This window comes from Notamacropus eugenii, chromosome 4 (genome assembly GCF_028372415.1).
Source record: "Notamacropus eugenii isolate mMacEug1 chromosome 4, mMacEug1.pri_v2, whole genome shotgun sequence".
Classification (NCBI taxonomy): domain Eukaryota; kingdom Metazoa; phylum Chordata; class Mammalia; order Diprotodontia; family Macropodidae; genus Notamacropus; species Notamacropus eugenii.
In genome coordinates, this window is record NC_092875.1 from 284,231,242 (window position 1) to 284,253,171 (window position 21,930).

At 36.6% G+C, this 21,930-nt stretch overlaps 1 protein-coding gene across 3 annotated transcripts in view; it reads right to left on the bottom strand.

Annotated features, from left to right (window-relative positions):
- CYP7B1 (cytochrome P450 family 7 subfamily B member 1) overlaps positions 1-21,930 on the bottom strand; it is a 303,286-nt gene that overhangs the window by 31,489 nt on the left and 249,867 nt on the right. For all 3 annotated transcript variants that reach the window (XM_072604685.1, XM_072604686.1, XM_072604687.1), the window contains 2 exons: positions 3,163-3,747; positions 2,492-2,698 (listed from right to left, as the gene is read on the bottom strand). In XM_072604685.1, coding sequence (XP_072460786.1) covers positions 2,492-2,698; positions 3,163-3,747 — 792 coding nt within the window. The remainder of the gene's footprint in view (positions 1-2,491; positions 2,699-3,162; positions 3,748-21,930) is intronic.

A 21,930-nucleotide genomic window follows, 5' to 3' on the forward strand; every position in this document is an offset into this window, starting at 1 on the left:
GTCACTCAAATTTGTAAACTTGAAGTCATACTTAACTTTTTTCTTTCTACCCCATCTCTCTCATCCAACCCTGAATCTGAATGGCCTTCAAGTCTTGGTGGCTCTACCTCCACAAGAACTCTCACATCTTTCACTTACAGCCATCCCCCTGCTTCAGATATCATTATTTCTTGCCTGGACTAACAGAATAGTTGTTTTTATTCTTTCCTCACTCCAATCCATCCTTTAAAGAGAAGCCAAAAGAATTTTCCACAGACATGGGTTTGAAAACCTTCATTGACTCCACATTGCTTATAGGATAAAATTAAAAGTTCATTAGTCTGAACTACAAGGTCCTTAACAATTTGCATACCAAGGCAAGTCAGCAATCCTTTATTAAGCACCTACCATGTGCCAGGCACTATGTTAAGCAAGGAGAGATAAAAAGAAAGGCCAAAAATGGCTCCTCTCAAGGAACTCACAATCTCATGGAACAGAAAATAAGAAAATTACTATGTACAAACCAAACTCTCTCCCTCTCTCTCTTCCACTCCCTTCTATTTTCCCGGCTTTATTTATTTCATATTACTCCCCTTCAGACACTACACTCTTGGCAAACAGGATGACCAGACATTCCCTGTTTTTGCACATTCACAGAAGTAATGCTTGCAAGAACCCTCATCTTCTTTCATCTCTCAAGGCTCAGTTTTGGTGCCACCCTTTCCATGAAGCTTTCCATGATTTTCCCAGCTGTTAATGTTCTCTTCTCTCAACTATCCTTATTCAACATATATAGAACCTTGAGATGTAGGAATTACTATGTTTCTGCTTATTTCCAGTACCTAATATAGTGCCCTGAACAGTAGACACTTACTAAAACTTTGCTAAATTAATCAGATAAAGCCTTTCTGATCTCTTCAGATAGTCACTTTAATTCCCTAAGGTACTAGTCATGTAAGACCATATATATATACATATATATGTATAATTCATAATTGATGTACATGAGTATTATTATATCATTTAAGCATAGTTGAGTATATGTCTTTTTCCCCCTACTTGAGGCAGGAACCTTTTTTTAAAAATGCATCTTTATATCTCTCTCTAAGCCTCCTATGCTGTAGGCACTCAATCTATAATATCTGTTGAATGAATGTGAAGTATTATAAATATTATCATGTTCTGAAAATAGAAAAAGGAGGCTCATGAAATGTATTTAATGAGGTTAAATTACTTGGTCTATGTCATTCATAGGATAGCAAAGAATCACAGACAGTAAGTACATCATTTCATTTTCTTAGTTTTGGGAATAGGAAAACACATGACTTGACCTCAGTCTCTAAAAAGGACTACTAAATTGGCTCCAACATTTCTGCTTTTTCCTTTGTGTTATTGTTATTGAAACAATCTCAATTTTAATGACGATTTGTTCAAGTTTTATTCTAACACATATGACAAAAGAAAGTGGGAATATTTTATTCTAGAAGATACTACTCAACCAGACAATTTCAGTAGGGAAAACATGGAAGACAGCCGTTTTCTCTTCTTTTCATATATTGGAAATTAGTTAATGAGCAGAAGTATATTTATAAAATAGTTGTCCCTACTGTATATAAGGGGAAAAAAAACACTTCCAAATAAATGGAGTTCTCATTCCAAGAGGTATTCAAGTAGCAGTTGGATTAACATTTATTAGGAATGCTATGAAAAGGTTCCTAAGAAGGGGTAGATGGACTGGACTCAAAGCTCTCTGAGGTGTCTTTAATTTTAACTATCCACTTTTTCAACATCCAGTAAACAGGTATGCCTTTTTTTGTTTCAGAAAAGAATTAAGGTGAAAGGTTCATACCTCTTTAAAATAAGTCTATGAAGGGATGGAAGCAACATCTAATCATTAGCAACTTAAGCTTTAACTTCAAATAGCCACACACATCTCTTCAATCAATTTATGCTTTTAATATTAATACTCAATTGCATTGCATTTCTGCACATCATGAAGTTCCGTTGGATAATATTTTTATGATAATTCCTTAAGAATTACAAATTCTAAACTGCAGAGAAAATATAACTTTAAGACTAAAAGTAAAAATAATATGTTATGGAATAAGAATTGTATTTTGTATACAAGTTGCTCTTCTAAAATACTTTCTTTGTAAATGAAAAAAAAATACCTTTCTTGTCAATAAAGTTTAATGCTGTTTGGAATGCATTAACACTCTACCAGATGCTCAGAATCAAACAACTTAATAGGCATAAACTTTTCTCAAATAATTGCAAAGCTCCAATTTAGCTTTTTTGCATACCTTGCATAGTTAATTACCTAAGCCTTAATGTTTACATGCAACGAGAGTATCTACAGCTATAAACTACATAATTCATAATTGATGTAAATGGGTGTTATTATGTCAATTAAGCAGCTGTGTCCTCCACCTCTCAGTAAACAGAAATGAGTGATAAACAGAGTTTGGAGAGAGGTACCCTTTTCTCTTCATAACAGATAAATATAAATTACCTAGGTAGACCAAGCTGTCCAATTGTTCTCTGGTGAACAGGATGTTAAAATCAGGTTCTTTCTTTTGACCTGTTGACTGTAGCAAATGGTCAATTTCATCACGCAACACTGCAACAGCTTCTGGGTGCTGCAGAAGGTAATACACTGTCCAGAATGCAACTGGAATCGTGTTTGCCACAGAGGCCCACAGAAAGGCAAGATGATGTGCTGGGAGAAAATAAGTGAAAAGGAAGATTAATAGCGTTTATTACACTGATTAGATTTGCAGTGTGCTAATTAAAAGATGTTAGGACACAGACCCAGCCAAGGATCAGTGAATGCTAATGAGGACCAATAGGCTTCTGAAGTCTAATTTTCTGCTTAATGAGAATAGTTTAAAATGTAATGTTGGGTGGGGGGGTTAAGGGGGAAGGGAAAGGAAAGGGTAAAGGGAGTAAATGCAGCTCAGTTATAATCTTTCTCATTATCACCGTTAAGTATCTTGTTTTACCACCTCAGCAAAAAAAAAAAAAAATCAATTATCATAGACGGTTGTTTCAGAGTGAAACATTTTATCATTAGCCAATTAGAAAGAGCATAAAAAATTTCAAGGTCGCCATTTTGTCTTTTAATTTCAAAGGTCTACAGTAAATTATTTTATTTTGACATGCAATCACTCACAAGTTTCTTACCTCCTTTTTCATGATCCTGAAGCCCTGTACATTTGTCAAGAAGAATTGTTCTGCCTCTAATAATTTCTGATACTTCTTGCATTTTGGAGATGCGCTCTGGTGACAAATTTTGTATCAACTTTTTCCGAATATTCTTAGCAGCTCTTCGTGACAAGGTTGGTAAAGGTGACAAAAAGGTGAAGAGTTCGCCATCAAACTTGACAAAATCCTCTCTTAATTCACTGATAACTTCAGTTGAATTTCTGCCAGGATCCTTCCCATATAAGATTAAATATGTGGCGTCAAATATTATTGATGTACAAAACTTGTGCAAGTGATTTGTTTCCCAATTTTTGGCTTGTAAAAGTTGCTCTTTCATGATTTGCTTTAGATTCTGCATTAGATTATCACTATACAAGTCTAAATATTTGCTTTGTAGAAATTTGTAGGATTCTTTCATTGTTTGCATCATGTTTGGTATCTCAGTTGGTAGCAAGAAAATTTTATTTGCAAATTCATTTGAAAACTTGGCAAATTTAAATTGTTTGTGGTTTTTTAACACCAGTGGGTATTGAAATGGATCCAGTATAAAAGTACAGTAATTTCCTAAAAGAAATAGATAATTTAATAAGAATCCTTGAAGGTAGCAACAGAGCTATATTAAAGGAAACTAGAAATTTTAGCTTAATTTTTCTTGAAACCAGAAAGAATTCAGTATCATAAAAATGAAAACATGCATTTCTTAACAATAAATTTCAAAGTTTTCTTTAAAAATTAAAAGGAAACTATCCTATAAGCAAAATAGAGGAAAATATCCTACAACAAAATAGAAAAAGAAAGAATGGTTTAGTATAACAATTTGATCATAACTTAAAAAAAAAATGATATGTGGAATAATGTTGTTCATTTTTTCCTCTATGACTAGTCCTTTCCCCTTAAACTTCTCTTTATTTCTTTTTTTAAATTGCTGGGAAAAAAATATGGTGAAGTGTGAAAAGTTATCTAGCAGACCTCAGACACAGGAATACCTTGATTCAAATTTTGCCTCTAACATACACTGACTGTATGATCCTGAGTAAATCACCCAATTTCTAAATGTCCCAGGCAATTCCCTTAAACTATAAACTGCAGAACAATTTCACATTTGTGCTATTACAAGGAGCTCTTTGTTCCAGTGAAATCATAGGTCTGGCTGAAAAACACAAACATTTTGATAATAGCAGCTTGAATTTCTATAGCACGTTGAGGTTTGCAAAACACAACTATTATCTCATTTTATCCTCACAACAACCCTAGTGGGTAGGTGTCATTTATTGCCATTCTAATGTGGTGGAAACTTAGAAAAAAGAAGTTAAATGACTTGCCCAGGGTCACACAGCTTCTAAGTGTCTGAGGCCACATTTGAACTCATGTCTCCACTGTACCACTGTCTATTCTGTTGAACAACTGACTAAGATGAGGACATGTAGTTAAAATATTTAACTTCAGCTGAAACGATTCGAAAGACAAAATAGGGTTTATTTATTTATTTTTAGTAAAGAACACTCTATTTTCCCCTCTCTGCTAATGATAGGATTCTGACAACAATCTACATAAAAGAACCATAGTAAGTTGGATGAGATTTAAGATATTTACTATAATTTCTTCATTTTAGAATTAAGGAAACTTAAGTCTTTAATTGAGTTTAGAGGAACTGTCCATGGTCACATATCCAGTAAAAACTAGAACACAGGTTTCCTGATTCCCATTATGAAGTCCATTTCATCAAGGTGTGTTGTTTCTTCATGTGAAATAAATTCTCAAGGTACTTTTTGGTTGTGAATAACTATTAGTGAATAGGTATTATTCAATAATGGGAGCTATTCAGACATTTTCTTATCCAGAGATATTTTACCAGGACAATAAAAATCTGGGTGCTCATGTAGGAGTTCTTTTTTTTAAAAAAACCATTATTATTCATTTATTTTAACATTCCTTTTAAAATTGAATTCCAAATTCTCTCCCATCCCATTCATAGTCACTATGAAGGTAAGCAAATTGATATCCATTATACATGTGAAATCAAGCAAAACATATTTCCATACTAGCAATATAGCAAAGAGAAAGAAAGAAAAAAGGAAAGAAGGAAGAAAATAATAACAAGAAAATTACTCTTCAATTTGCACTCAGTTCATCAAGTCTCTCTCTGGAGGTGAATACCATTTTTAAAAAATCCTAAGTCCATTGAAATTGTCTTGCATTACTGCAGAGCAGATAAGTCTTATTTTGATCATCATCACAACAGTGCTGTTACTATGCACAATGATCTCCCTGTTCTTCTTATTTCATTTTGCTTCAGCTTCTATAAGGTTTGCCATGTTTTTTTCTAAAACTACCCCTCCCATTAGTTCTTATAGTACAGTAGTACTCCATCATCATTATACGCTACCCCTTGTTCATCCACTCCCCAACTCATGAACATCCCCTAAATTTCCAATTCTTTGCCACCACAACACAGAATGTCTATCAATATTTATGTACACATAGGTCCTTTCCCTTTCCCTTTGTTATCTTTGTGCTACAGACCTAGTAGTGATACTACTGGGTTAAAGAGTATACATAGTTTGAGAGCCTCTTGGGCATGGTTCCCTATTGTTCTCCAGAATGACGGGACCAGTTCTCAATTCCACTAATTTGTTAGTGTGCCTCTTTTCCTTCATCCCTTCTAGCAATGTCATTTCTGATTTGTTACCCTTAGTCATAACCCTATCACTTTCGCAGTATGAAATATAGTGTTAAAGACCTATGGTCCTTCAACATAGTAGCTGCTAGGTCTTATATAATCCTTGTTTTAGTTCCATGACATTTATATTACTTTTTTCTTGTTGGTTTCAATAGTCTCTCCTTAACCCAGGAGCTTTGAAACTTGGCTATGCTACTCCCTATGTTTTTATCCTGGGATCTCTTTCAGGTGGTGATTAGTGATTTTTTTTTTCTATTTCTACTTTGTCTTCTTGTTGTAGAACTTCAGGACAATTTTTCCTGATAGTTTCTTGTAATACTGTATTAAAATTCTTTTTTTTTATCGTAATTTTTGGGTAGTCTGACTATTCTTATATTATTTCTCCTCAATCTGTTCTCCAGGTCAGTTGTTTTTCTGATGAGATATTTTATTTTCTCTTCTATTTTTTCATTCTTTTGATTTTGCCCTATGATTTTGTTCTGTCTTAGAATGTCATTAGCTTCCCTTTGCCCAATTCTGGTGTTCAAGGAATTATTTTCTTCCTTAGGTTTTTGATTTTCTGTTTCAAGTTACTTGATTTTCTTTCCATAATTTTCTTGATTTTCTTGGATTGCTCTTTTTTTTTTTCTAATTTTTCCTCAGTCTCTCTTATTTGAACTCCTTTTTTATGTTCTTCTAAGAACTCTTTTTGCTTGGGATCACTTGATGTTTCTCATTGGAAAAAGAGGCCTATTTTTCTCTGTTTCTCCTTCTCTCTTTTTATCCTGTCTTTTCTCAAAAGTCTGTTTTGCTTCTGAACACTGCCTTCCTTAATCTGCCCTCCCCTTTGTCACCCCTCCCCCAAATCTTGTATCCCTTTCCCTCCCTATTTCCCTCTTGGGTAAGATAGATTTCTATATCTAACTAAGTGTTAAACATATCCTTCCCTCTTTGAACCAATTCCAGTTCTAATGAGATTCAAGTGCTAGTCACCAGCCCCCTGGCTTTCCCCTCCACTATAGAAGCTCTTCCTTGCATGCCTCTTTCATGCGAGAAAAATTTCTCCATTCTACCTCTTCTTTCCTCCTTTTTGAAGTGAATCCCTCTTTCTCACTCATTTTTTTTAGATCATCCCAACATAATCAACTCACATGTGTACTCTCAGCCTTTATAGTCTCATTCTAACTGTCCTAATAATGATAAAGTTCCTAGAGGTGCTTTCAACATTTTTGATAAAGGAATATAAACAGTTTAACTTTATCATGTCCTTTATGGTTACTCTTTCATTACCATGTTATGCTTCTCTTGACTCTTCTTAGCTCCGGTCTTTTCATTAGGAATGCTTGGAAATCCTCTATTTCATTAAATATCCACTATTCTCTTAACCGATTGTACTCAGTTTTTCTGGATAGACTATTCTTGATTCTAATCATAGTAACTTTGCCTTCTGGAATACCATATTCCAAGTCCTTTGCTCCTTTAACATGGAAGCTACTAAACCTTGTTTGATTCTGATTTGGGATCCATGGTATTTGAATAGTTTCTTTCTGGGTGCTTGAAATATTTTCTCTTTGACATGGGAGTTCTGGAATTTGGCTATAATATTCCTGGGAGTTTTCATTATGGGATCTCTTTTAGGACTGGTGGATTCTTGCAATACCTATTTTACCCTCTGCATCTAAGATATTGGGGAAGTTTTCCTTGATAATTTCTTAAAATATGATGTCTAGGCTCTTTTTTGTTATCATGGCTTTCAAGTAGTCCAATAATTCTCAAAGTATCTCTCCTCAATCTATTTTCCAGGTTAGTTGTTTTTCTGATGAGATGATTCAAATTTTCTTCTATTTTCCATTCTTTTGACTTTGTTTGATAGTTTCTTGATATCTCATGAAGTCATTAGCTTCCACTTGTCTAATTTTAAGTCTGAAAAAATTATTTTCTTCAGTAAACTTTTGTATCTTTTTTCTATTTAACCAATTTTGCTTTTTAAGGAATTATTTTCTTCATTTTTTGGTGTCTTCTCCATTTGTTCTATTTTGCTTTTTACAGAATTTAAGTGAGTAACCACTGGTTCTGCTGCTGAATGTGCTCCATGTGGAACCCACCCTGGTATTGCTGACCTCCTTAGTTGTCTTAGGTTGGAAGAATATTTCACTCTGACCTTTTGTTGGTTTGGCCACTACAAATTTTTATTTAGGGAGTTATTTTCAAGTTGTTCAGAGGGGAATGTTGGGAGAGTTCTGCTCGATTGTTCTCTCTGTTCTGCAATCTTGGCTCCTCACTGATGAGAAGATATAGCAGTTCTGGCTCTGAACAAATGGGGCCAATGTGTACTTGTTACAAATGCAATTCAAACACCAGATAATATATGAATGAAGTTCAATTCTTATAATATACTTCTTGGAGAATATTCGCTATTTTTAAAATATTGATTAGATCATAATTAGTCAGTTCTGTATATAATTAACCATTCCTAAATGAGATGAGTTCCTTCTCAGTGGAAGTAAACAAGGCTAGGTGATTACTTGACAGGAATGGTTAGTGAGAATACTGATATCAGTGGAGAGAGATTAGATGGATATATAATGTAACTTTTAAAATTTCTTTCAACTCTAAAATCCTATGCTTCTAGCTACTCAGTTTCTGAATTATTCTGTAACACATATCTTTCCTTCCTTTTCTACATCCTCATCATTTTTGGAGGAAAAAAAAATAAGAAGTCAATTTTTTAAATCTACATTTAAAAAAAACAATCAGATAAATTAAAACATATATATACATATATATATATATATTTAGTAACCACTTAATAATGAATTGTTTTCAAAATATGCATTTGTCTGAATCTTATAATTAATAAACTTATACTTTTAAAGAGTTGTATGAAGCTTAAAGAGTTGTTACTTGTCCATAGTCACATAGCTAGAGTGTGTCAGAGGAAGGATTTGAACCCAGAATCTAAATCTAGCACATCGTCTGTTCTATCTGAATTTCAATAGTCTGCTACCCACTCCTTGCCTTCTCCACCAAAAGTTTGTTGGATAAAATCTTAAAGACTGGATTCTAAGGATCCTAGACTTTTTTTTTCTCAATCCTATTTTAAATGATTTCGCATTAAAGAATTTTGTTTTGCCCACTATCTTTCTTACTGAGGTTTGATCAATTTCCCTTTGGAGTTGCAGGGTTTTCATTGGCTTCTTTTTGCAAGTAGATTTTAGAGTGTTAATAACCCTGAAGATGTTAGCTGGCTTTCCAACTTTGAATCTACAGTATAAACAATTTAAGTTATGTTTTAAAAAAATTAATATTAATTTAAACCATCTGTCCACCATCTGCTAATCTGAGATGCAAAATCAAAGTTTCTTTGTGATCTTTAATCAGACAGTTAGCAAAACACATATACATTCATATAATGAATTTAAATTTCTTCTAGCAAGAAAAAGAAGCTAAAAAGTTAGATTTAACAAGAATAAGTGAACTGTTAATATATTATAATAAATTGCTACTAAAAAGAAATTTTCATGTAGACCAGGAAAGTGTCAAGCATCAGAATTCCCAATGTTGATATCACAGAGAACATAAAATAGGTCTTGCTCTGCTCTGAATATAGAAATAAGCTATCAGCAAGGGAGAAATGATAGACTATAGATTTAAACAATCCCAGAGTTTGTATCTGACAAACATTAGCCACCAAGACAAAAAAAAAAATCTTCCAAAATTTTTAAAAAGAAGAACTTCTAAGTCACCAAAATACTAAAATATGTTTCATGATTAGCAAAGAGAGAAATAGTAGGGTTGTCAAAAGTAGGAAGTAAATGTGAGAAGAGTTATTTTCTTCCTAGTCAATATTTTCATCCTTATATCTTAAGAAGAATTTCTAAGGACTAGCTTTATTGTATTATAACTTACCTGGTTCACCAGTTTGATTATTTACCAGTCTATGTCTTCCTCAAAATTTATTCATGTGAGAGGATCCTGAGAAAATGGCAAAATAGGGTAGGCAACTACCTGGCTCTCCCAAATTCTCCCCACGAATAATTTAAAATCGTGCCTCAAAGTGAACTTTAGAGAGGCAGAAATAATTAAAATTAAAAGTCAGGGTAAAACAGTTGACCAGTCTAACTGTGCACGTTAGGAAAGATCTATCCTCCTAGGGTGGTGGTCTGGACTGACTGACTGGACTTCAGGTAGATACCTCTGACTCAACAAAAAAGTCCCAGGAGCAGTTGTGTCTGGTGGCAACCTCAACTTCAGAAACTTACCCCATGGACAATGTGGGTGTGGGTTTCAGGTGAATGATCAGGAGAAGACTGCAGAGCCCTTCACTGGCACTGAACAGAGGGCACATGTGCCCTGACTGGACAAGGTACCAGGCTGTGGTTACAAGCAAGGAGAAACAGGTGAGTGTGGACTCAGAAAGTCAGGGTCCCTGATGGCTATGGTCACTCAAGGGAGAGTGAAGTCCCTGGTTTTGATTACAGTGCAGAAGGGGACCTGATGCTTGCTCCTGCTGGAAGGACCACAGGGAGATGAGTGTTTGCAATGACTGAATTGCTGAGTGGCCTGCTGCAGCTCAGGAGTGGAGAAAAGTACCTGTGGCACTACATCAGGTCCCCCAGATAGATCAGAAAACTACAAGCACAAAAAACCTGAAACCTGAGACATAATCCTCCACACCTTGGAACTACAGCCCAACTTTAACATAAACTTAACAGCCAAGAAGTAGGTCACTTAAAAAAAAAAAAACTGAACAAGCAAAAGAGAAAGAACCTTACCATAGATAGCTACTAGAGTGATAGAGAAGATCAAGTTTCAAACTCAGAAGAAGATGAAGTCAAAACAGCCATGTCTAAAGCTTCAAAGAAAAATGTAAAATGGTCACAAACTCAAAAAAAAGTTCTTGGAAAAGTTTACAGAAACTTTAAAAGTAAAAAAGGGTTCAAGAAAAACGGAAAAAATAAGACGAATGAAAGAAAATTTTAAAAAATTATGCAAAGAAAGTCAACCAACTGGAGACAGATGAAAATAACTCTTAAAGATTAGAATTGGACAAAGGGTAGCTAATGACTTATTTTTATAGATATCATCCCTTGCTATTCAACTCACACTGTGCCTTCTCTCTATAGGCGTATAATCCCTTCAACTACCCAAATACTGAGAGAAATCTAAAGAGTTACAAATATTATCTTTCCTTGTAGGAATGTAAACAGTTCAACTTTAATAAGTTCCTTAGGATTTCTCGCTCCTGTTTACCTTTTCATGCTTCTCTTGATTCTTGTGTTTGAAAGTCAGATTTTCTATTCCACTCTGTGATCTTTTTTGTCAACAATGCTTGAAAGTCCTCTATTTCATTGAATTATCATTTTTTTCCTTTGAAGTATTATATTCAGTTTTGCTATGCAGGTGATTCTTGGTTTTAGCCCTGGTTCTTTTGACTTCTGGAAAACCATGTTCCAAGCCCTGTGATCCCTTAATGTGGAAGCTGCTATATCTTCTGTTATCTTGATTGTATTTCCAAAATACTTGAATTGTTTCTTTCTGCCTGCTTGCAATATTTTCTCCTTGACCTGGGAACTCTGGAATTTGGCTACAATATTCCTTTTTTTTTAAATTAAATTATTTTGTTTTCAGTGTTCTATAATCACTTGCATATATCTTAGATGTTTCCCCCTCTCTCCCCATCCTTCTCCCCTCCCTTGCCACTCCCTCCCTGAGACTCATACAATTTTATATAGGTTCTACCCATACAATCCTGTTAAATACATGTTCACCTTAGTCATGTTGTGCCAGGCCTAGAGGCCTGTGTGGGCTACCCGAGTCTTCTTACCTCACCTCCGAGGTCTTCGGTTGGCCAAAACCGGATGCTCATATGAGAGAAAGGACGTTCCAGAGTCGAACAAGGGTTGAGCTTTATTTCAGGGTCTCGGTTACAAGTGCAGGGGGGTCTTCCTTAGGAGGAAGAGGGGGAGATTTCCTAAGGAGGCTAAGATCTTAAGGGATTGGAAGTAGAAGTACAAGCGGGGAGAGAGGGGGAGGGGAGAGAGAAGAGAAGCGGAGCCTACTGTCCTCTTGGCTCCTCACGTGCTAAGAGAGCTTTCAGGCTTCCTCAATCCTACTTAACCTTCAGCCGCATAGTTTGCATCTGAATACCGTGCTGTTAGGTAACTAGGTGTGCCCAGATCCGGGACAATCTCGAGGGCGGGGAGATCTCTCTCCCATCACGTTTCTCACGGGAAGAGGCGGAATTACTCGAGATAGCTCGGTTCACCTCGATCCCCTGCCGTTTCCTGGGGGGGGTCTCATGAGAGCTCTAAGATTTAGAAGCTCCCACCTTTACCCGCCCGAGACTGTCCACACGGAATTGAGCTTCCAATCCCAACAATGTTGTATAGAAGAATTAAAATGAATGGCAGAAACCATAAAACAAAACAAAACTTAATACAAAAGAAAATGGTCTGCTTCATTGTACAATCAAATTCCATAATTCTTTTTCTGGATGTGGAAGGCATTTTGCCTCAAGAGTCCATTGGGAATTTTTAAAGTTCTTGCATTGAAATGAAGGACTAAGTCTAACAGAAAAATTCCTCGCATACTGTGGTTGGTGCTGTGTACAAATTTCTCCTGGTTCTGCTCCTTTCACTCAGCATCAGTTCATATAAGTCTTTCCAGGCCTCTCTGAAGTCTTCCTATCCATCATTTCTCATAGCACAATAGTATTCCATTACATTCATATACCACAATTTATTCAGCCATTCTCCAATGGACAGATATCCCTTTGATTTCCAGTTTTTGGTCACCAGAAAGAGAGTTGCTATAAATATTTTTGTACATGTGTGAATCTTTCCCATTTTTATGATCTCATGGGGATACAGTCCTAGAAGTGATATTGCTGGGTCAAAGGGTATGCACATTTTTGTGACCCTTTGGGCATAGTTCCAAATTGCTCTCCAGAATGGCTGGATCAGCTCACAGCTCCACCAATAACGAATTAGTATTCCGACTCTCCCACATGATCTTCAACATTTATCATCTTATTGTTTTGTCATGTTAGCCAATCTGATAGATGTGATATAGTTTCCCAGCATTGTTTTGATTTGCATCTCTCTAGCCAATGGTGATTTAGAGCAACTTTTGATATGACTGTAGATGGCTTTAATTTCTTCCTCTGAAAACTGCCTGGTCATATCATTTGACCATGTATCAGTTGGGGAATGACTTGTATTCTTGTACATTTGACTCAGTTCTCTATACATTTTAGAAATGAGGCCTTTTATCACATACACTAGATGCAAAAAATCTTTCCCAGTTTTCTGCTTCCTTCCTAATCTTGGTTGCATTGGGTTTGTTTGTGCAAAAAATTTTCAATTTAATGTAATCAAAATTATCCATTTTTCACTACATTTTCTATCTCTTGCTAAGTCAAAAATTTCTCCATTCTCCATAAATCTGATAAATAAACCATTCCTTGCTCCAATAATTTGTTTATAGTATCAATATTTATGCTTACATCACGTACCCATTTGGACTTTATTATTGTGTATGGCGTCAGACATTGGTCTATGCCCAGTTTCAGCCACACTATTATCCATTGTCCCCAGCAATTTTTGTCTAACAGTGAGCTCTCATCGCAGAAGTTGGGGTCCTTTGATTTATCAATTAATAGACTGCTATACTCACTGACTATTGTTTCTTGAGTACCTAAACTATTGCACTGGTCTATGCCTCTGTTTCTTAGCCAGTACCAAGTGTTTTTGATAATTGCTTCCTTGTAATACAATTTGAGATCTGGTATGGTTAGGCCACTTTCCCTAGCATTTCTTTTCATTAGTTTCCTTGTTATTCTGGACCTTTTGTCCTTCCAGAAGAATTCTGCTATTATTTTTTCTAGCTCTAGAAAATAATTATCTGATAGTTTGATTGGTATGGCACTGAATAAGTAAATTAATTTAGGTAGAATTGTCATTTTAATTATATTGGTTTGGCCTACCCATGAGCAACTGATGTTTTCCCACTTATTAGTTCTGATTTTGTGCAAAAGGTGTTTTGTAATTGTGTTCATATAGTCCCTCGGTTTGTTTTGGCAGGTAGACTCACAAATATTTTATAGTGGCTACCTGAGCTTTAAATGGGATTTCCCTTTCTATCTCTTGCTGCTGGGCATTGTTAGTACTATATAGAAATGCAGAATATTGGTGCAGGTTTATATGGTAACCTGCAACTTTGCCAAAGTTGTTTATTATTTCAAGTAGTTTTTTACTTGAATCTCTGAGATTCTCTAAGTATATCATCAGATCATCTGCAAAGAGTGATAACTTAGTTTCTTCTTTGCCTATTATAATTCCTTCAGTTTCTTTTTGCTCTCATTGCTATAGCTAACATTTCTAGTACCATATTGAATAATAGTGGTGATAATGGACATCCTTGTTCCACCCTTGATCTTATTGGAAATGAATCTAGCTTATCCCCATTGCATATAGTGCTTACTGAAGGTTTTAGGTAGCTACTGCTTCTTATTTTATGGAAAGTTCCATTTATTCCTATACTCTCCAGTGTTTTCAACAGGAATGGGTGTTGTATTTTTTCAAAAGCTTTTTCTGCATCTATTGAGATAATCATGTGGTTTCTGTTAGTTTTCTTGTTTATATGATAAATAATGCTAATAGTTTTCCTAATATTGAACCAGCTCTGCATTCCTGGTATAAATCCTACCTGATCATCATGTATTATTCTCAAGATAAGTTGCTGTATTCTTTTTGCTAAAATCTTATTTAAAATTTTTGCATCTATATCCATTAGAGAAATTGGTCTATAATTTTCTTTCTCTGTATTGGCTCTTCCTGGTTTAGGTACCAGAACCATATTTGTATCACAAAAAGAATTTGGGAGGACTCCTCCTTCCCCAGTTTTCCCAGATAGTCTTGGAATTAATTGCTGTTTAAATGTTAGAACTCACTTGTAAATCCAATCAGTCCTGGAGATATTTTTCCTAGGGAACTCATTGATGTTTTGTTCAATTTCTTTTTCTGAAATGGGGTTAAGTATTTAACTTCCTCTTCTGTTAATCTAGGCATTTTATATTTTTTAAATAATCATCCATCTCATTTAGACTGTCAAATTTATGGGCACACAATAGGGCAAAATAATTTCTAATTATTATTTTAATTACCTCTTCATTGGAGGTGAGTTCACCCTTTTCGTTTTTGATATAGGTAATTTGGTTGTCTTTCTTTTTTTTAATCAAAATGACCAAAGGTTTATGAATTATATTGTTTTTTTCATAAGACCAACGCTTAGTTTTATTTATTAATTCAATAATTTTCTTAATTTCAATTTTATTAATCTATCCTTTGGTTTTCAGTATTTCTAATTTGTTATTTACTTGGGGATTTTCAATTTGTTCTTTTTCTAACTTTTTCAGCTGCATGCCCAATTCACTGATCTTCTCTTTCTCTGTTTTATTCATGTAGGCATTCAAAGATATGAAACTTCCCATAAGAACTGCTTTTGCAGTATCCCATAAGATTTAGTAGGTTGTCTCATTATTGTCATTCTCTTGAATGAAGTTGTTGATTGTTTCTATGATTTGTTGTTCGACCCACTCATTCTTTAGGAATAGATCATTTAGTTTCTAACTAATTTTTGGTTCATATTTCCATGGCCTTCGATTGCATATAATTTTTATTGCATTATGATCTAAGAAGGATGCATTCACTATCTCTCCCTTTCTTCACTGGACTGCGAGGTTTTTATGTGCTAGTACATCGTCAATTTTGGTATATGTGCCATGTACCACGGGGAAAAAGTATATTTCTTTCTATCCCCATTCAATTTTCTCCAAAGATCTATCATATCTACCTTATCCAGAGGTTTATTCACCTCCTTAACTTCTTTCTTCTTTTTCTGAGGTTATATTTATCAAGTTTAGAGAGGGGGAAGTTGAGGTCTCCCACTAGTACTATTTCTATTCCATTTCTTCTATTTCTATTTCTTCTTGTAACTCCTCTAACTTCTCTAAGAATCTGCATGCTACACCACTTGGAGCATATGTTTAGTAATGATATTGCTTCATCGTCTGTGGTGCCTTTTGGCAGGATACAGTTTCCTTCCTAATCTCTTTTGATTAGATCTATTTATGCTTTGCTTTTTTTGAGATGAGGATTGCTACTCCTGCTATTCCTGGATGAAGCACAATATATTCTGCTCCAACCTTTTACCTTTACCCTGTGTGTTTCCCCGCGATTCAAATGTGCTTCTTTTACAAAACATATCATTGGATTATGGCTTTTAGTCCATTCTGCTATCCATCTCCATATTATGGGAGAGTTCATGCCATTCATGCTCACAGTTATGATTATTATCTGTTTCTTTCCCTCCATCCTCTTCCCCCCGTTTGTGCTTTTAGTTTTCCCTTTTCCCTTCCCCTCCACAATAGAGTTTCAATTTTTGACCACTGCCTCCCTCAGTCTTCCCTTCCTTCTTTCAGTCTCCCCTTTTTACTCCCCTTTACCCTTACTACTTCTTCCCTCCCTTTTAGCCTCCCCTCCCTTTTCTTTCCTCCTTCCCCTCCTACTGCTTATAGAGCTAGTTAGATTTTTATACTTAACTGAGTTTGTTCTTCTGTCCTTTAACCAAATCAGATGAGAGTAAACATCAAACAATGCTCACCTCTCTCCCCTCCTTCCCTCTACTGTAGTACAGTTTTGTGCCTCTTCCTGTGATGTAATTTACCATTTTCTGCATCCTCCTTTTCACACTTCATTACAATCCTTTCGCACCCTTTAATCACATTTTTATCCTCACATCATTTACTTTATACTTGCTCCCTCTATCTATGTATATCATTTTTATATATCATTATAAATATGCAATTCTCATGATTAACAAGTATCATCTTCCCTTGTAGGGATGGAAACAGTATGCCCATATTGAATGACAAGTTGTTGGGTTTTTTTTTTTCCCATTTACCTTTTTATGCTTCTCTTGAGACTTGCGTTTGAAGATTGAATTTTCTATTGAGCTCTGGCCTTTTCATCAGGAAGGTCTGGAAATCCCTTATTTCATTGAATGTCCATCTCCTTGCCTGAAATATTATGCTCAACTTTGCTGGGCAATTGATCCTTGGTTGTGGTCCCAGTTCCTTTGCCTTACGGAATATTGCATTGTAACTCCTTAGATCTTTTAATGTAGAAGCTGCAAGGTTCTGTGAGATCCACACTGCAGATCCTTGATATTTGAATGGTGTCTTTTTGGTTGCCTGCATAATTTTCTCCTTCATTTAATAGTTCTGGAATTTGTCAACGATATTCCTTGATGTTTTTAGTTTGGAATTCTTTCTGGGAGGTGAATGGTGGATTCTTTCGAGGACTATTTTGCCTTCTGGATCTAGGACTTGTGGGCAGTTTTCCTTGATGATTTCTTGGAAGATATTGTCCAAGCTCTTATTTTCATCATGGCTTTCTGGTAGACTAATAATTTTTAGATTTTTCTCTCCTGGATCTATTTTCCAGGTCAGTTGTTTTTCCAGTTAGATATTTTACATTTTCTTCTATCTTTTCATTTCTTAGATTCTTTTTGACTGATTCTTGATGTCTCATAGTGTCATTTGCTTCTACTTGCCCAATTTAAATTTTTATCAAATTGCTTCCTTCAGTTAACTTTTGCATCTCCTTTTCCATCTGTCCAATTGTTCCTTTAAAGGTGTTATTTTCTCCAGGTAGTTTTCATATTTCTTTTTCCATTTGTACAATTTTCCTTTTTAAGGGACTGTTCTCATCAGTGAATTTTTTTCATATTTTTAAAATAATTGGGCATTTTTTCTTCTATTTCTCTAATTTGGCTTTTAAAATTCTTCTTCAGGGAGCCAAGATGGCAGAGTAGAAGGATGAGCTTCTAGAAACTCTCCTTCCACAGCCCATAAAATATCTGTAAAAAATGACTCTAAATAAATTGTAGAGGACAGAAGCCACAAAACAACAGAGTGAAAGAGATTTCCAGCCCAAGGCAGCCTGGAAGGCCGACAGGAAAGGTCTACTGCACAAGGTCTACAGCTCAGCATGGGCTGCACTGAGGCAAAGAAAGGACTGGAGAGGGCTTCAAGTTGCCTTGGGCAGCAGTTGTAGATGCCAGATTCCTCAACTCACAAACGCTAAAGGCAGCTTCAAAAGTCAGTAAGAAAGTTCTTTCACTTGGGTGAGAAGGGAATGAAGTGGTCTAGCCCCAACCCCAGGCAGTGGTAGCTTCTATTGTTGGAGGCCTGGCCTAAAGTCCCTGGGGGAATTGAACAGCTGATATTGATTTCAGCCCCGAGGGGTGGCCCTGGGATGAGGAGGAGTGCTGGACAGCATGGTGCAGCTGGTGGAAGCTCTGGAGAGGGAATCCTACTCACAGACCAGAGCGCAGGCCAGGAGAGGAATAAATTGTTCTCTCTTGATTGTGTCATCCTGGAGAAACTGTGAACTTACAGGTACCCAGACTATATCCTCCCCTTGACAAAGAAATAAATAGTCAAGTAATGGGCTGGAAGAATGCCTGATAAAGGGGGGAAAATAAGACAATAGAAGGTTACTTTCTTGGTGAACAGGTATTTTCTCCCATCCTTTTGGATAAGGAGGAACAATGCATACCATCAGAGGAAGACCTAAAAGTCAAGGCTTCTGCGCCAAAACCTCCAAAATAAATATGCAATGGTCTCAGGGCATGGAAGAGCTCAAAAAGGATTTTGAAAATCAAATAAGAGAGGTGGAGGAAAAATTGGGAAGAGAAATGAGAGCAAGAGAATCATGAAAAGCAAGTCAACAGCTTGCTAAAGGAGACCTAGAAAATGCTGAAGAAATTAACATCTTTAAATATAGACTATCTCAAATGGCAAAAGTGGCCCAAAAAGCCAATGAGGAGAAGAATGCTTTAAAGAACAGAATTAGCCAATGAAAAGGAGGTTTAAAAACTCATTGAAGAAAATTGTTCTTTAAAAATTAGAATGGAGGGCGGAGCCAAGATGGCGTAGTAGAAAGACGCACATACACATAGCTCCGAACCCACAACCCATAGAACAACTACAAAGAAGTAACTCACGGCGAATTCTGCACCCAGAGGCCACAGAACATTGGAGCGAGGGAGATTTCTGTTCCGGAGAGACCTGCAAACCTCTCGTAAAAGGTCCTTCGTGCTGCGGACTGGGCGCCGGGACTGGGAGCTGAGTACAGCCCTGCCGTCGCCGCGGCACCGAGAGAAACAGATCCGAGCGGGCTTCAGGGACGGGATCTCCAGCGGCCGCACAAGTACCTCCACCCACAGGTGACGGGGGTCTGTGAGAGAGTCCCTTTGGAGGGTCGAGGGGGGAGTGGGGTGCCCCCATGCCTCGGGCCCCCTCGGGAGACAGAAGCTGAGGGGCAGCGGCAGACCAGGGCTCCCCAAGCAGGCAGGAGCTTGGATCCATTGTTGAAGGTCTGTGCATAAACTCCCTGAGGGAACTGAGCCTGAGAGGCAGCCCTGCCCTCACTTGAGCATCTGAATTTAATCTCACATTGAATAGCAGCCCTGCCCCCGCCCAAAGCCCTGAGGCTGGAAGCAGCATTTGAATCTCAGACCCCAAACACTGGCTGGGAGGATCAGGAGGTGAGGTGGGTGTGAGGAAAATATTCAGAGGTCAAGTCACTGGCTGGGAAAATGCCCAGAAAAGGGAAAAGAAATAAGACTATAGAAGGTTACTTTCTTGGTGAACAGGCATTTCCTCCCTTCCTTTCTGATGAGGAAGAACAATGCTTACCATCAGGCAAAGACACAGAAATCAAGGCTTCTGTGTCCCAGCCCACTCAATGGGCACAGGCCATGGAAGAGCTCAAAAAGAATTTTGAAAATCAAGTTAGAGAGGTGGAGGAAAAGCTGGGAAGAGAAATGAGAGACATGAAGTCAAAGCATGAACAGCAAATCAGCTCCCTGCTAAAGGAGACCCAAAAAAATGTTGAAGAAAATAACACCTTGAAAACTAGCCTAACTCAATTGGCAAAAGAGGTTCAAAAAGCCAATGAGGAGAAGAATGCTTTCAAAAGCAGAATTAGCCAAATGGAAAAGGAGATTCAAAAGCTCACTGAAGAAAATAGTTCTTTCAAAATTAGAATGGAACAGATGGAGGCTAATGACTTTATGAGAAACCAAGAAATCACAAAACAAAACCAAAAGAATGAAAAAATGGAAGATAATGTGAAATATCTCATTGGAAAAACAACTGACCTGGAAAATAGAGCCAGGAGAGACAATTTAAAAATTATGGGCCTACCTGAAAGCCATGATCAGAAAGAGAGCCTAGACATCATCTTTCATGAAATTATCAAGGAAAACTGCCCTGAGATTCTAGAACCAGAGGGCAAAATAAATATTCAAGGAATCCACAGAACACCGCATGAAAGAGATCCAAAAAGAGAAACTCCTAGGAACATTGTGGCCAAATTCCAGAACTCCCAGGTGAAAGAGAAAATATTGCAAGCAGCTAGAAAGAAACAATTCAAGTATTGTGGAAATACAATCAGGATAACACAAGATCTAGCAGCTTTTACATTAAGGGATCGAAGGGCATGGAATAGGATATTCCAGAAGTCAAAGGAACTAGGACTAAAACCAAGAATCACCTACTCAGCAAAACTGAGTATAATACTTCAGGGGAAAAATTGGTCTTTCAATGAAATAGAGGATTTTCAAGCATTCTTGATGAAAAGACCAGAGCTGAAAAGAAAATTTGACTTCCAAACACAAGAATGAAGAGAACCATGAAAAGGTGAACAGCAAAGAGAAGTCATAAGGGACTTATTAAAGTTGAACTGTTTACATTCCTACATGGAAAGACAATATTTGTAACTCTTGAAACATTTCAGTATCTGGGTACTGGGTGGGATTACACACACACACACACATGCACACACGCACACACACATAGAGACAGAGTACACAGAGTGAATTGAAGAGGATGGGATCATATCTTAAAAAAAAAATGAAATCAAGCAGTGAGAGAGAAAGATATTGGGAGGAGAAAGGGAGAATTGAATGGGGCAAATTATCTCTCATAAAAGAGGCAAGCAAAAGACTCATTAGTGGAGGGATAAAGAGGGGAGGTGAGAGAAAAACATGAAGTCTACTCTCATCACATTCCACTAAAGGAAAGAATAAAATGCCTACTCATTTTGGTATGAAAACCTATCTTACAATACAGGAAAGTGGAGGATAAGGGGATAAGCAGAGTGGGGGGGATGATAGAAGGGAGGGCATGGGGAGGAGAGTGCAATTTGAGGTCAACACTCATGGGGAGGGATAGGATCAAAAGAGAATAGAAGTAATGGGGGACAGGATAGGATGGAGGGAAATATAGTTAGTCCTATACAACACAACTATTATGGAAGTCATTTGCAAAACTACACAGATTTGGCCTATATTGAATTGCTTGCCTTCCAAAGGGAAGGGGTGGAGAGGGAGGGAGCTAAAGAAGTTGGAACTCAAAGTGTTAGGATCAACTGTAATGTTCTTACCACTAGGAAATAAGAAATACAGGTAAAGGGGTATAGAAAGCTATCTGGCCCTACAGGACAAAAGAGAAGACAGAGACAAGGGCAGAGAGGGATGATAGAAGAGAGAGCAGATTGGTCATAGGGGCAATTAGAATGCTTGGCGTTTGGGGGGGGAGGGGAGAAAAGGGGAAAAATTTGTAACCCAAAATTTTGTGAAAATGAATGTTAAAAGCTAAATAAAAAAAAAAAAATAGAATGGAGTAGATGGAAGCTAATGATTTCATGAGAAATGAAGAAATTACAAAACAAAAAAAACAAAAGAATAAAAAAATTGAAGACAATGTGAAATATCTCCTTGGAAAAACAGGTGACCTGGAAAATGGATTCAGGAGAGACAATTTAAAAATTATGGGACTACCTGAAAGCCATGATCAAAAAAAGAGCCTAGATATCATCGTTCACGAAATTTTCAAGGAAAACTGCCCTGACATTCTGGAACAAGAGGGTAAAATAAATATTGAAAGAATTCACTGATCACCTCCTGAAATAAATCTGAAAAGAAAAACTTCTAGGAATATTAGACCTAAATTCCAG